This window comes from Balaenoptera musculus, chromosome X (genome assembly GCF_009873245.2).
Source record: "Balaenoptera musculus isolate JJ_BM4_2016_0621 chromosome X, mBalMus1.pri.v3, whole genome shotgun sequence".
In the NCBI taxonomy this organism is placed as follows: Eukaryota; Metazoa; Chordata; class Mammalia; order Artiodactyla; family Balaenopteridae; genus Balaenoptera; species Balaenoptera musculus.
In genome coordinates, this window is record NC_045806.1 from 60,722,308 (window position 1) to 60,735,043 (window position 12,736).

The following is a 12,736-nucleotide window of genomic DNA, read 5'->3' on the forward strand; positions in this document are numbered from 1 at the left end:
AGCTGTCTGTCTCTATAATTTTTAGTATAGTAATTTGCCCTGTGACCTCACTTCGCTAATGAATCTAAGAAGAGTTGTTGATTTTTTAGTTTGTTCAGCTTTTTATTTGTTGTTAGGATGGAGTGATGACTTCCAAGCTCCTTACATGCCAGACCATAAAATCTTTGCCTATTTAGAATGGAGTCGTTGGGACTTCCTTGGTGGTCCAGTGGTTAAGACTCCACGCTTCCAATGCAGGGAGCGTGGGTTCGATCCCTGGTTGGGGAACTAAGATCCCACATGCCACGCACGGTGTGGCAAAAAAAAAAAAAAAAAAAAAAGGAGTCGTCTTTTTATTGTTGAATTGTAAGTGTTCTTTATATATTCTGGATACTCATCACTTTTCAGATAAATGATATGCAAATATTTTATCCTATTGTGTTGGTGTCTTTTCACTTTCTTGCTGGTGTCCTTTGAAGCACAAAAGTTTTTAATATTTTATTGTGCTAAAATATACATAACAAAATTTACCATTTTTAAGCATATGTTTCAGTGGTATTAAGTACATTCACATTGTTGTGCAAGCACCACCACCACCCATATCCAGAACATTTTTTATCTTCCCAAACTGAAACTCTATACCCTTTAAATAATAACTCCCCATTTTCTCCTCCTCTGATCCCTTGGCAACCAACATTCTACTTTCTGTGTCTATGCATTTGATTACTCTATGTACTTCATTATAAGTGAAATCATACAATATTTGTCCTTTTGTAACTGGTTTGTTTCACCTAGCATAATGTCTTCAAGGTTCATCCATATTGTAGCATGTGTCAGAATTTCTTTTATTTTTAATGTTGAATAATATTCCATTGTTTGTATATACAACATTTTGTTTATCCATTCATCCATTGATGGACATTTGGGTGTTTCCACATTTTGGCTATTGTGAACAATGCTGCTATGAACATGAGTATACAAATATCTGTTTAAGTCCCTGTTTTCAATTATTTTGGGTATATAACCCAAAAAATGTTCTTAATTTTCATGAAGTCCAGTTTATCTACAGTTTTCTTTTGTTGCTTGTGCTTTTGTTGTTATATCTAAGAAACCATTGCCTAATCTAAGGTCATGAAGATTTACTTCTATGCTTTCTTTTAAGAGTTTTATAGTTTTATTTCTTACATTTAGGACTATGCTTCATTTTGAGGTAATTTTTTATATGGTGTGATGCAGGGATCTTACTTCATTCTTTTGCATGTGAATATCTAATTGGCTCATCATCTTTCATTGAACAGACTACTTTTTCTACACTGAATTATTTTGGCACTCTTGCAAGCAGTAAATCACAATAAATGTAATTTTTCTGGACTTTCCGTTTTATTCCATTAATAGATGTATCTATCCTTATGCCAGTACTACACTGCCTTGATTATTGTAGATTTGTAGCACATTTTAAATCAGAAAGTGTGGGTCCTCAACTTTTTATTTTTCAAGTATTTTTTGGCTATCTGGGTCTCTTGTATTTCCATGCAAATTTTAGGGTCAACTTGTCAATCTTTGCAAAAAACAATGCAGCTGGGATTTTGATAGGGAACCCGTAGATCAACTTGGAGACATTGCCATCTTAACAATATTAAATCTTTTTACCTATGAAGATGGGATGTATTTTCATTTATTTAGGTTTTCTTTAACTTCTTTCAAAAATATTTTATAGTTTTCAGAGTATAAGTTTTATACTTCTTTTGTTAAATTTATTTCTAAGTAATTTATGTTTTGATGCTATTGTTAATGGAATTTTTTCTTAATTTCATTTTCAAATTGTTTGTTATTGTACAGAAGTACTACTGATCTTTGTATATTGATCTTGTATCCTGCAACCTTGCTGAGCTAGGTTATTTGTTTGAATAGTTTTTTCTTTTTTTTTGGTAGATTCCTCAGGATTTTCTATATACAAGATCATGTTATCTGCAAACAGAGATAGTTTTATTTTTTCCTTTTCAATCTGGATGCCTTTTATTTATTTTTCTAGCCTAATTGGCCTAGCTGAAACCTTGAGTTCAATGTTGAACAGACATGATGACAGCAGACATCCTTGTCTTGTTTCTGAACTTAGGGGGAAAGTAATCAGTCTTTCACCAATATGTATGATATTGCCCTTGGGTTTTTCATAAATCACCTTTGTCAGGTCAAGGAAGTTCCCTTCTATTCCTCATTTGTTGAATGTTTTATCTTGAAGGAATGTTGTGATTTTTCAAATGCCTTTTCTGCATCTCTTGAGATAATCATGTGTTTTTTTTCTTTCATTCTATTGATACAGTGTATTACATTGGTTGATTGTCAGATTTTAAGTCAGTCTTGCATTCCTGAGATAAACCTCACTTGGTCATGATGTATAATCTTTTTTTATATATTACTGTAATCAATTTGCTGGTGTTTTGTTGAGGATTTTTACATCAATATTCATAAGAGATATTGGTCTGTAGTTTTCTTCTCTTGTGATGTCTTTGGCTAGCTTTGGTATCAGGGTAATACTGGCCTCATGAGTTGAGAAATGTTCCCCCCTATTTGTGGAGAGTTTGTGAAGTTTGGTATTAATTCTCTAATGTTTGGTACCATTCACTAGTAAAAGCATTTGGCTTAGGTTTTTTATTTTTGAGGATGGGAGAAGTATTTCAATTACTTATTCAATCTTTTGTTATATCTCTATTCAGGTTTTCTGTTTCTTCTTGCATCAATTTTGGTAGTTTGTGGTTTTGTATGAATTTGTCTATATCATCTGTTATGTAATGTATGAATTTGTCTATATCATCTGTTATCTGCTTTTTTTGACTTGTCTTTCCTAACATGTAACCTCTACCCTATGAGTAGAGGTTTTGTATGAATTTGTCTATATCATACAACTGTTCACAGTATTCACTTATGCTCCTTTATTTCTGTAAGGTTGTAGTGATATCCCCTCTTTGTACTTAATTTTACTAATTTGAGTCTTCTCTCTTTTACTGTCTTGGTCCATCTGGTTAAAGGTTTGCCAATTTTGTAGATATTTGCAAAGAACCAACTTGTGGTTTTATTGATTTTCTCCACTTTTTATTCTCTATTTTATTTATTTCTGTTCTAGTCTTAATTTTTGCCTTCCTTCTGCATGCTATGGGTTTAGTTGGCTCTTCTTTTTCTAGTTTCTTTAGCTGGAAAGTTCAGTTCATGATTTGAGATCTTTACTTTTTAAAATTTTTTGTTGAGATAAAATTCACATACCATAACATTTGCCCTTTTAAAGTGTACAATTTGGTGTTTTTAGTATATTTCCAATTTTTTCCAACCAATACCACTCTCTAATTTCTGAACGTTTTCATCACCCCAAGAAGATTCTTCCTAGTAGCTATCTCTTCTCAACCTCTCCATTCCCCAGCCCCTGGTGACCAATAGTCTACTTTCTGTCTCTATGGATTTGCCTATTTTGGACATTCCATAGCAAATTTTTTTTTGACTTTTAAATGATTATTAGTACACTATCAGTACACCAAGTAGTGACATGTAACAAGTTCTTGAATTCTATCATCTAGTAATTTTAAATAAGAGAAACCAAAAGCAGCCCAATACTAGTACCCATTGTTCTAACTCTTAGCCGGAAAGGACTATTTTAAGGCTGGCTGTTCACATAGGTTACAAGTAACTATTTACTACTTTTTCATAGATAAAGCCCCTAACCTTCAAGAAAGATTTAGGGGAAAAAAAATATTTAATCCCTTTCTTTCTTAAGAAAATTGTTTTTTTTTAAACTATATCTAAGGTCATAGGAAGGAACCTTCATGATCTAATTTTTGAACAAGTAGAGTTGCAACATAAAGCTATGACTTAAAATTTAAAAAAAAACAACTATATCTAAGAAAGAAAAAGTCAGTGTTCATAATATGCCACTTGAGTGAAAAGGCATAGGAAAACAGACAACATATACCCATTAAGTTTCTAAGAAATATGAGGTAAAAAGATAAAATCTTTGGATAGGCTATAAGTTTGTACAAAGAAGCTATGACTGCTATTCTGCAAAAAGTGAAGGGACCTATTATATAATATACAGAAATAATTTAATGCCTTTTCACAAGAATATAACCCAAGCCTTGCTAAAGCCTCATATTCTATGAAGGCATCTAAAATGCCAATCCACGGCACAGCGCTTTTGCTCTTCCCCTATCCCTTTATGCGGTAATTCTCATGGATTTCTGGCCAGATGTCACAGGCAAAGGCCAAGAGGTTATCCAGGACTTCATCCCTGTTCTGCCGGAAGTAGGTCTGAAGGATGGTCATCTTCTCCTGGGTGTCCTTCTCCACTTCAGTGCTGCAACTGCCGTGGGATCCCAGAGCCGCAGCTTCCTTGGCCTTGAACTCCTTCTCCCTCTGCAGGCGGTACTGTTCAATTTCAGCCTGGGCCTCTTCTTTGGCCTGCTTCAGCCTCCGGTTCTTTCGCTTGCGGGCCTCGGACACCTTCTCGGCGGCCTGCTTCTCGGCCTGGAGCAGCTGCTGGATGCCCTGCGACTGACTGGCCATGGCTGCGGCGGTGTCTCTGAGACGCCACAGACAGGCCTCCATAGCAAATATTTTTGATTGACAGTTTTTTCCTTTCATCACTTTGAATATGTCATCCCACTGCCTTCTGACCTCTATTCTATTTGGTAGAAGTCAGCCATTAATCTTATGGAGTTTCTCTTGTCCATGATGAGTCATTTTTCTCTTGCTACTTTCAAGATTTCCCTTTGTTTTTGGCTTTCAACATTTTGATTGTGGTGTCTCTGGGATGTCTCTCCTTGTGTTTATCCTCTTGTTATTTGTAGAGCTTCTTATATGTGTAGATTAATGTTTTCTTCAAATTTGAAGAGTTTCCATTATTTTTGAGTATTCTTTCTTTCTGGAATCTCACTGCATGTATATTGGTGGGCTTACTGGTGCCCCACATTTCTCTGAGGCTCTGTTCATTTTTCTTAATTCTATGTTCTCAATGTTTTTCAATTTGCATAATATGTATTGATCTACCTTCAAGTCTGCTGATTTTTTTCTTCTGCCACCTTAAATCTACTGTTGAGCTCCTTGTTGAATTTTTCATTTCACTTACAGTACTTTTCAACTCCAGAATTTCCATTTGGTTCTTTTAAAAATTTTCTGTCTCTTTATTGATATTCTCTTTGTGATTAGAAATTGTCATCATGCATTCTTTTAATTCTTTAAACATGATTTCATTCAGTTCTTTGCAAATATTTATAATAGCTGCTTTGTCTTCTAAGTCCACCATTTGGCCCCCTCAAGACAGCTTCTAGTGCCTGATGTTTTTCCTGTTTATGGGTTACACTTTCCTGTTTCTTGCATGTTTCATAATTTTTTTGTTGAAAAATATACCGTAACAACTCGAGCTACTGTTACTGGCTTTTCTGGACTAGGTTTGTGAGGTCTATTTCCTGCAGTATACCACCTCCTCAAAAGTCGCAGCCATGGATATGTACACAGCATCACTACTACCAGTGATTACTGTGCTTTCAAATGGAATCTCTGTTTCTTTCATTGAGACTCCCATTTAGCTTCTAACTGATCTATCTCTAGTGGTATCACACCCAGCTATTAGCCTATACTAATTTCTTCTTAATTCCACTATTTTTTTTTAAATCATGCCTGTGGGCATAAATTATTCCATAATCTGATCCAATTAAAGTTGCTGCTCCATTGCAGGGGCAGGATGTTATCAGTCCTTGAGGCTTGCTCAGAGCCTAGAATAGTTCTTCTTCGTTCTTTCCCTGGTTCTCTCTGTTAAACTTCTAACTGGTCTAACATTTTACAGTTGCTACTAAAATTCTGAAGCTCCAAGTCCCCTCTTAATTGCTCAACATCAAGAACTTCATTGTTTCTGATAATACCCTTTGGCAAGAACTTCTCCGCTCTCTTTTCCACATAAAGTTAGTCCCATTAGGGAGAGCTAAAGGGGCTCTCACATTTTAAAAGTCTGTCTTTCCTCTGGATGGAAACTTCTGCTTCACTGTACTTGAGCTGGAGGTGGGGAGAGCATCCCACATCTACCAGAGTGACACCCCAACTCTATGAGCAGGGTGCTAGGCAAGACGGTAGCTACTGCTTTTTTTGACTTGTCTTTCCTAATGTGTAACCTCTACCCTATGAGTGAATTAGGGCAGAGGTTATCAGAGACAATATTCTACGTGCCATGTCTGGAGTAGAGCTCTCACCATACCAGTAGGAGCTGGGTGGTAGAAAGGCTCATCAGTCCTCTTGGCCCTGCCTGTCTGGAACAAAGCTTTTGCAACACAGAGCTGAAGGAAGGATGAGAGATGCCTGTATCCTATCCATCCAGGAATCAAACTGTAGCCCAAACTGGGACCTGGAGGAAGACAGAGGCCCCTATTATTGGCCACACTCACCTAGAATAGAGCTTATATTACACTGAGCAAGAGAGGGCAGAGATGGGAGCAAGTCACGGCTCAAATGCCATGGACTCTTGCTGTTCTTACCAAGATTTATTAGAGTATTTTGAATAAATGCTGCTCCATTTGCTATATGACATTAGAACAACTTCTTAATATATTTAAGAGATTATACCAATTATGGTGTTTTCACTAGAAAATGGGTCCACAAGGCTTATCACATCCCCATTCTAGAACTGGAAACCTCTCTGTTAAGTTTGTAAACACCCCACCACACTCCCCAACACAGACATAGACTCTTCTTTCTGACCCAAGATCTCATATGAGCAGGGTAGTGGGAGAAGCCTGGACTCTGGGGCAGGAATTGGATCCAGGACCTCTTTGTAAATTTGTCCATCCTAGTGGCTTCTTCCTTAAGGAGGCTAAAGACCAGGCTGGGGGTGGGGGATCAGAGGGCACCAAGTCATGGTGAGGCCCCACCCATTCTGTCCCTTGAGTAGCGGCAAGAGGTAGGAGGTGGGCCTCACAGAAGAGAGAGGCTACATGTCCCTACAGCAGGGCAGATTGGGATGACTCCCTCGGCTCCTGCGGGAAAGAGCCACAGGAAGACAGACTTGGGCCACGTGGGGCAAAGCACTCTCTGTGGAAAAGATACGGAAAGGGCTGTTGCAGGAGGAAGTGAGCTCCCTGTCATCTGGGGGTTATTATCTAAGCGGAGGGCAGCGTGTCGAGGGGCCTCTGTCATTCAACAAGAGGTAGGACCCCAGGACTGTTGGGGGCCCGTGGACCCTAAAATGCTCTGATCGTCCCATCTTTGGAGGACAAACCTTGCCCAATCCTGTCTGGCCTGGTCAGGTGGCTCAGAAACACCCCAGGGACTGCAGGCCTTTTCTGGGGTTTCAAAAAGGAGCAGCATTAGCATTCATTAGTGCTCTAATTGGCATCTTAATTGGCAGTTTCACTCTGGTCTCTTGGTCTTTATAATGGATATCTGGTGCCTAGCCCTCCCCCAGCCACCCCACCCCCAACCTTCTCCCTAGAGATCAGCCCCCAGCTGCACCTCACCTTCCCTTCACCTCCACCCGCTTGCACCGCATGCACCGACAAAGGTTGGAGGCAGGGATGAGCTTCCCCAGGGCATCTGCATTGTACCTTCTCTCCCTCCCCCTTTCAGTGAGCTCAGGAAATTGGTTTTAATCCACCAGGCTCCAGTTGCTTAGCAACGGAAGAGCCTGCTCCTAACAACCAGGAGCCACAAAGATGCTGCAGAGAAAGGGGGCTGTCTGGGCCCTGCTCCGGCTCAGCTCCTGACTACTGCCTCCCTGATGTTTTTTTTCTCATTGAGTACAGCCAGCCTTCCTCTCTCAGGTGCTGGGTCTTGAAAGGCTGATCTCTGGGGCAGCTGCCTGACCTCACCCCCTATCCTGCCTGCCTAGAGCTTCTCTGAATCCCACCTCCCAGGCCAGCAGGAGGTAGTTCATGATCATAGCAGGGTGGCTCTAGGAAGGGCCCTCACTCTGTCTCTCCGAGGTCGCTGGCTATGTTGCTTCTTCCAGTGTGGCCTGGTGGGTGGGAGTAGAGTTGATCTCGCTCGGGTGGCCTGGGCCTGCAGAGGCTTGAAGCAGGGTTTCGGTTCCCAGCCAGAGACTGAAGTCGGGCCGCAGCAGTGAGAGCGCTGAATCCTGGCCACTAGACCACCAGGGACCAGTGGCCAGTAACGAGGCCCTGGCCCATCAGCTGTGTAGAAGTGAATTTCCACAGAGAGGCAGAAAGTGGTGAAACAAGTGTTTATTAGCAGGAAGAAGAGTACGTGTGAATAGGCACACACGGGTGGGCTCAGAGAGAGCCACGCCCTCGTGGTAGTTTGAATCGCTTATATGGGGCATTTCTTCCGGGTTTCCTTTGGCCAATCATCTTGCTTTGCCTGGCTCTGAGTCCGTATTTGGCTTATCTCAGGGTCCTCCCATGCGTGCACACGCATCTCTTAGCCAAGATGGATTCTAGTGAAGAGGCCTATGGGTAGGTTGACATCACTCCCTTTTTGACCTCCAAGGAGCCTCTCTGCACATGTGTAGTCGGGAAGGTCTCCTTGACCTCGAGAACGAGAAATATGTGGTCTCTGTCTCTGTTTACCTGGGCAGGGCTCCGCTCCTCCTCCTCCTCCTCTTCCTCTTGGAGTATCTGTCCTCAGGGGACCAACTCCAGCTGCTCAGCCTGGGGCCCATCTACCTCCTGCCTCAGAGTGGGCCAGGCTCCTTTTACCCTGGATGAGAGCAATTCCTGCCCAGGGTCGGGGGGTGGGGCGTGCACTGTAACCCCAGCCCACCTGAGCCTGAAGGGAGGCAAGGTACCACACTCCCCGGGCTTCTAGAGGTCAGGAAATTGCGAGTCAGACGTGGGCTCAGGCCCACACAGCCTTCCAGTGAGAGCTGGGTCTGAAGCAACGCCAGAGCACAGGGCTCCCCAGCACAGTCAGCGGCCGTGAGACTGCCAGGCCGCCGCGCAGCACCGGAGGCTTCCGCCTTCCGTCCCCAGAGGACGGCGGGGACAGAACTCTGCACCCCCAGGGGGAAGCCTGCTGCCCTCCTGCCTTCTGGAATGGCCCCAGCAAAGGGTGATCACCAGTGGAGAACTTCCATTTGACGAGCTGCTTTCCCAGAATTGTTTTGAACTCAATAAGAGCTCAGGAGCGTCCCCCAGGGGAGGCCTGTCCGAAATTCTGACTCTGAGTGGGTGCTAGTTGCTGTCTTACTTAATCGCAGACCTCACTGGTCTTCGCAGGAGGGAGGTGCACATGTGTGCACCCCCACCCCGCTCCTTCCGTGGGGCCTCAAGCTCTGACAATGAGGCTGCCCCCAGGAATAACCCATGGAAAGTGGGGGCTGTAGGAAACCAGCGTCCAACAAGGGACCCCGCCACCGCATCTATCCCCCTGGGCCAGGCCGCTAGGCAGGGACAAGCCTTCCTCTGGGCAGCTTCTTTCTGCCCTCCCCCCTCCTGGCTTCTCTCCCTCCCTTTCCCCCTTTCCCCCTCCCAAGTAAAGGGCTTCTGGCTTCTGGCTTCCATTGCCTGGCAACCAAACTGGGCTGCCACAGGCTGAGAGGAGCAGCACAGATGCTGCCTAATGAGGGGGCTGAAATGAGGGGGCGAAATCACTGTCTCTAGTCATATGTCGCTGTTGCTCACAAAACAGATACCAGGCTTTTCTTAAATTTGCGATTGTTGTTCTCTGTAATGAAGAGTCTTCCAAAGGCAGACAGCTAAGCCACATTTGGGTAAACATCTCCTTGATCCACCCTTTTCTATTTCATATTAAAAACTTTTTGTTGTGGAAAATTTCAAGCCTATATACAAGGAGAATAGCATAATGAGGCTCCTGTGGACATCACCCAGCATCAACAATTATCAACCCCTGGCCAGATATCACATCATTGTTAACTGCATTTCCGTATCTAGCTTTGAAACATGAGAACTCTCTTCTTAACAGAACTACAGTGTCATTAGAACACCTAAAGTAATCATCAGTAATTCCATAATCTCATCAAACATGCAGGCAGTGTTCAAACTTCAAATGCCTCATCAGTATCATGAAGTGCTGATTGTTTTTTGGTTTTTGTTCTGATTTCACGGTTTATTTGAGTCAAGGTCTAAATAAAGGCCACATGGTAATGTAGACGTTCCCCTTTCTGAACACTTTGGGGGAGAAAAAACTTTTCTCCTACTCTCTCAGGTTCAGTACCTAGAGCCTGCGAATGAAACTGATAAAAGACAGACTAACGGGAGAAAGAAACAGAGTGTATTTACATGTGCAACTTCCATATACACAGAAGAACTCAGTGATGGCAACTCAAAGGAGTGGTTGCAATTTGGGGCTTATATACCATCTTAATAGATGAAGTGGGGGAGAAAGGCACTTGCCAGGAGTATAAATGACTTTTTGGAAAGATACACGGATTTTCAGGAGAACCAACACTTGATGAGAGAGGCTGTAATGTTTGTCTATACAGGTGTGAGTGGCCTTTCTATCTTTTCAGGGCCACAAACTCACTTGGGGAAAAGATTTGGCGTAGACTTTATTCACAGTCTACCTTCCGGGAGTAGATCCGCCCTGAGAAGGAATTTTTGGCAGCCTCATTTCCTAGAAGTTGCTGTTTTCAGTCAGATAAGGGAAGCTACAAAAAAGGCTTTTTTCCCTGTTGTCTACCAAAGCTCAAATGTCTTCAGCTAAAATAATCTTTATACCAGCTCTGGGTCCCAAGTGTGTCCCTGCAGTATACCGAAATCCCAAGACACCGAAATTACCCTGCAAACCACTAACCCCCGGGCTCTTCCTGAGGCCTCCTGTGAGCCCTGCCTTGAGTTATGTGAGGCATTGTTAATTCCCAAATCTTGAGATGAGGAGACTGAGATTCAGAGCAATGAAATGAAGAGCTCAAGGTCACCCAGCTACTGAGGCACGGGGCCAGGCCGGGAACTCATGTCAGGAGCCTAAACTCCTGGTAAACACACTCTGCCACCTCCACCTGTCCTGCCTCCAGAAAGGCGGGGGAAGGCTTTAGGGAGGAGGCAGGGAAGGCCTCCACCCTGTCCCCGCCTCCCAGTCCAGGTCCTACCTAGCCTCTGTCAAAGACCCACCCACGCGTTCCCACCTCCTCTGACCACCCTGGCCCATTTCTCTCTATTCCCAAGTGTCTGCCCTTGGGTGCATGTACCCCAGTCTCTCCCTCACCCAGAAGCACCCCAAGTGCGGGGACCTTGTTTCTGGATATCTGTGACCTGCCCCAGCTGAGCCTCACTCAGAGTCACTTGGAAGGTGCTCCCCAAAGGGCAGCTGACTAACTGACTGACTGCCCGAGTGAGGGGCCTTCCGGAGGGTGAGTGGGCTCAATGTACGGGCAAGGCTTTGAGGAGAGATCCCGGACCCCAGGCAGGAAGAGCCATCAGACACTCCAGAGTGATGGGGGTCTCTCTTGCCCCCAGAGAAGGCAAGGGATTGCCCAGGGAGCAGCCTGGGCTTGGGCATCCTGAGGACAGGGGCCTCTGGCCTCTGGCCTCAGCCCTCCCTCCCATAGCTCATTTACCCTCCGAGAGCCTCAGGGAGTCTTCATCCGTGCAGCGAAGACACTGCAGAGAATCGCCTGGGCTGCCCTGTGGTTGAAGGAGGCCTCTCAGCTCGGAGTAATGGAATCAGCTCTGGCCCGAGAGCCCTGGTGGCAGGTCTGGGTCTCTGCTCTTTCATTACGCTGCTCTGTGACCCTGGGCGGGCTACTTCCTCCCTGTAGGTCTCGGTTTCCTCATCTATACAATGAGGGGGCTGCACCAGTCGATCTCCAGGGGCCCGTTAGCTTCCACGTTTCTGTGATCTCCAGGAAAGGGAGACCCACAACATTCCTTGGTAAACGATTGCTGGTTTTATTTACCTTTACAGTCAGGAGGGTCTTCCTTCCTGCCTGTGTCCCACTGTCTCTGAGCCTCATTTCCTCTGGCCGAGGCCTGGGTCTGTCTAAGCTTCTTGGCTGACCCAGAAGTACCTGGGTGGGTGACAGCCATTTTCATCACCACAACTCAAGTCACAGTGGTGGCAGACTGGGCTCTAGAGCCCTCAAGTCCCTGCTCCCAATCCCCGAGGCGTTCAGGAGGCAGCAGTGTTCAGACATCATGGAGATGAGCAATTGGGGCACCGATTGGCTCCTTGCCCTCCATGTAGCCCAACACCCTCACTTTCCAGACAAGGAAACAGGGACTCGTCCAAGGTTACACAGAGCTGGGACAGGGAGGAGCTTGGGTAGGAAAGAGCTGGAGACCTCCTCAGGAGGGATCTTGCCTGGGCAGGGCGGGTGATGGTGAAGTGGAGAGCCAGCCCCCTAAGGAGCAGAGTTGTGGCATGAACTAAAACCAGTTTATGAAACCCACCCTCAGGGAGCTCCTGGGTTCTCCTGGGCGGATACAGGCCACACGCACACACATGCACACACGTACAGGCACACATGCACACATGCATGCACGCCACAGGGAGAAAGGTCACAAGCACGTCTGACTACCAAGTGCCTGAGCTGGGACTCTTATCTTGACCACCCACCACGAGCCACTGAGTATCCTAGCTACTTCTTTTACTCAACAAACAGTGACCGAGTGACTGGGAACCCAACAGTGAACAAGTGGGATGTGGTCCCTGCCCTCTCAGAGCTTGCAGCCTAGCTAGGCAGGCAAGTGCTCGAGAGGTGAGTGCAACCCAGGGAGCTACCCCCGGGCTAAAGGAAGCCAGGGGCTGTGGGAACCCAGCGGAGCCCATCTCAGGGGCTCAGGAACCATCCTGTGCTGCAGGCACTTTCCTG

The 12,736-nt window shown here is 44.7% G+C and overlaps 2 protein-coding genes across 3 annotated transcripts in view; one reads left to right on the forward strand and one right to left on the reverse strand.

Moving 5' to 3' along the window:
- The window catches only part of SLC16A2 (solute carrier family 16 member 2), a 117,128-nt gene that overhangs the window by 56,968 nt on the left and 47,424 nt on the right, over positions 1–12,736 (forward strand). The gene's annotated exons all lie outside the window — the stretch shown is intronic.
- LOC118889142 (V-type proton ATPase subunit G 1-like) lies at positions 3,459–4,559 on the reverse strand. Its single transcript, XM_036840851.1, has one exon. The coding sequence runs from the start codon at positions 4,525–4,527 to the stop codon at positions 4,171–4,173; it is 357 nt and encodes a 118-aa protein (XP_036696746.1). The 5' UTR covers positions 4,528–4,559; the 3' UTR covers positions 3,459–4,170.

Bases quoted from the DNA above. Each gene is read 5' to 3' on its own strand.
- LOC118889142 (XM_036840851.1), bottom strand. From the start codon at position 4,527: ATGGCCAGTCAGTCGCAGGGCATCCAGCAGCTGCTCCAGGCCGAGAAG.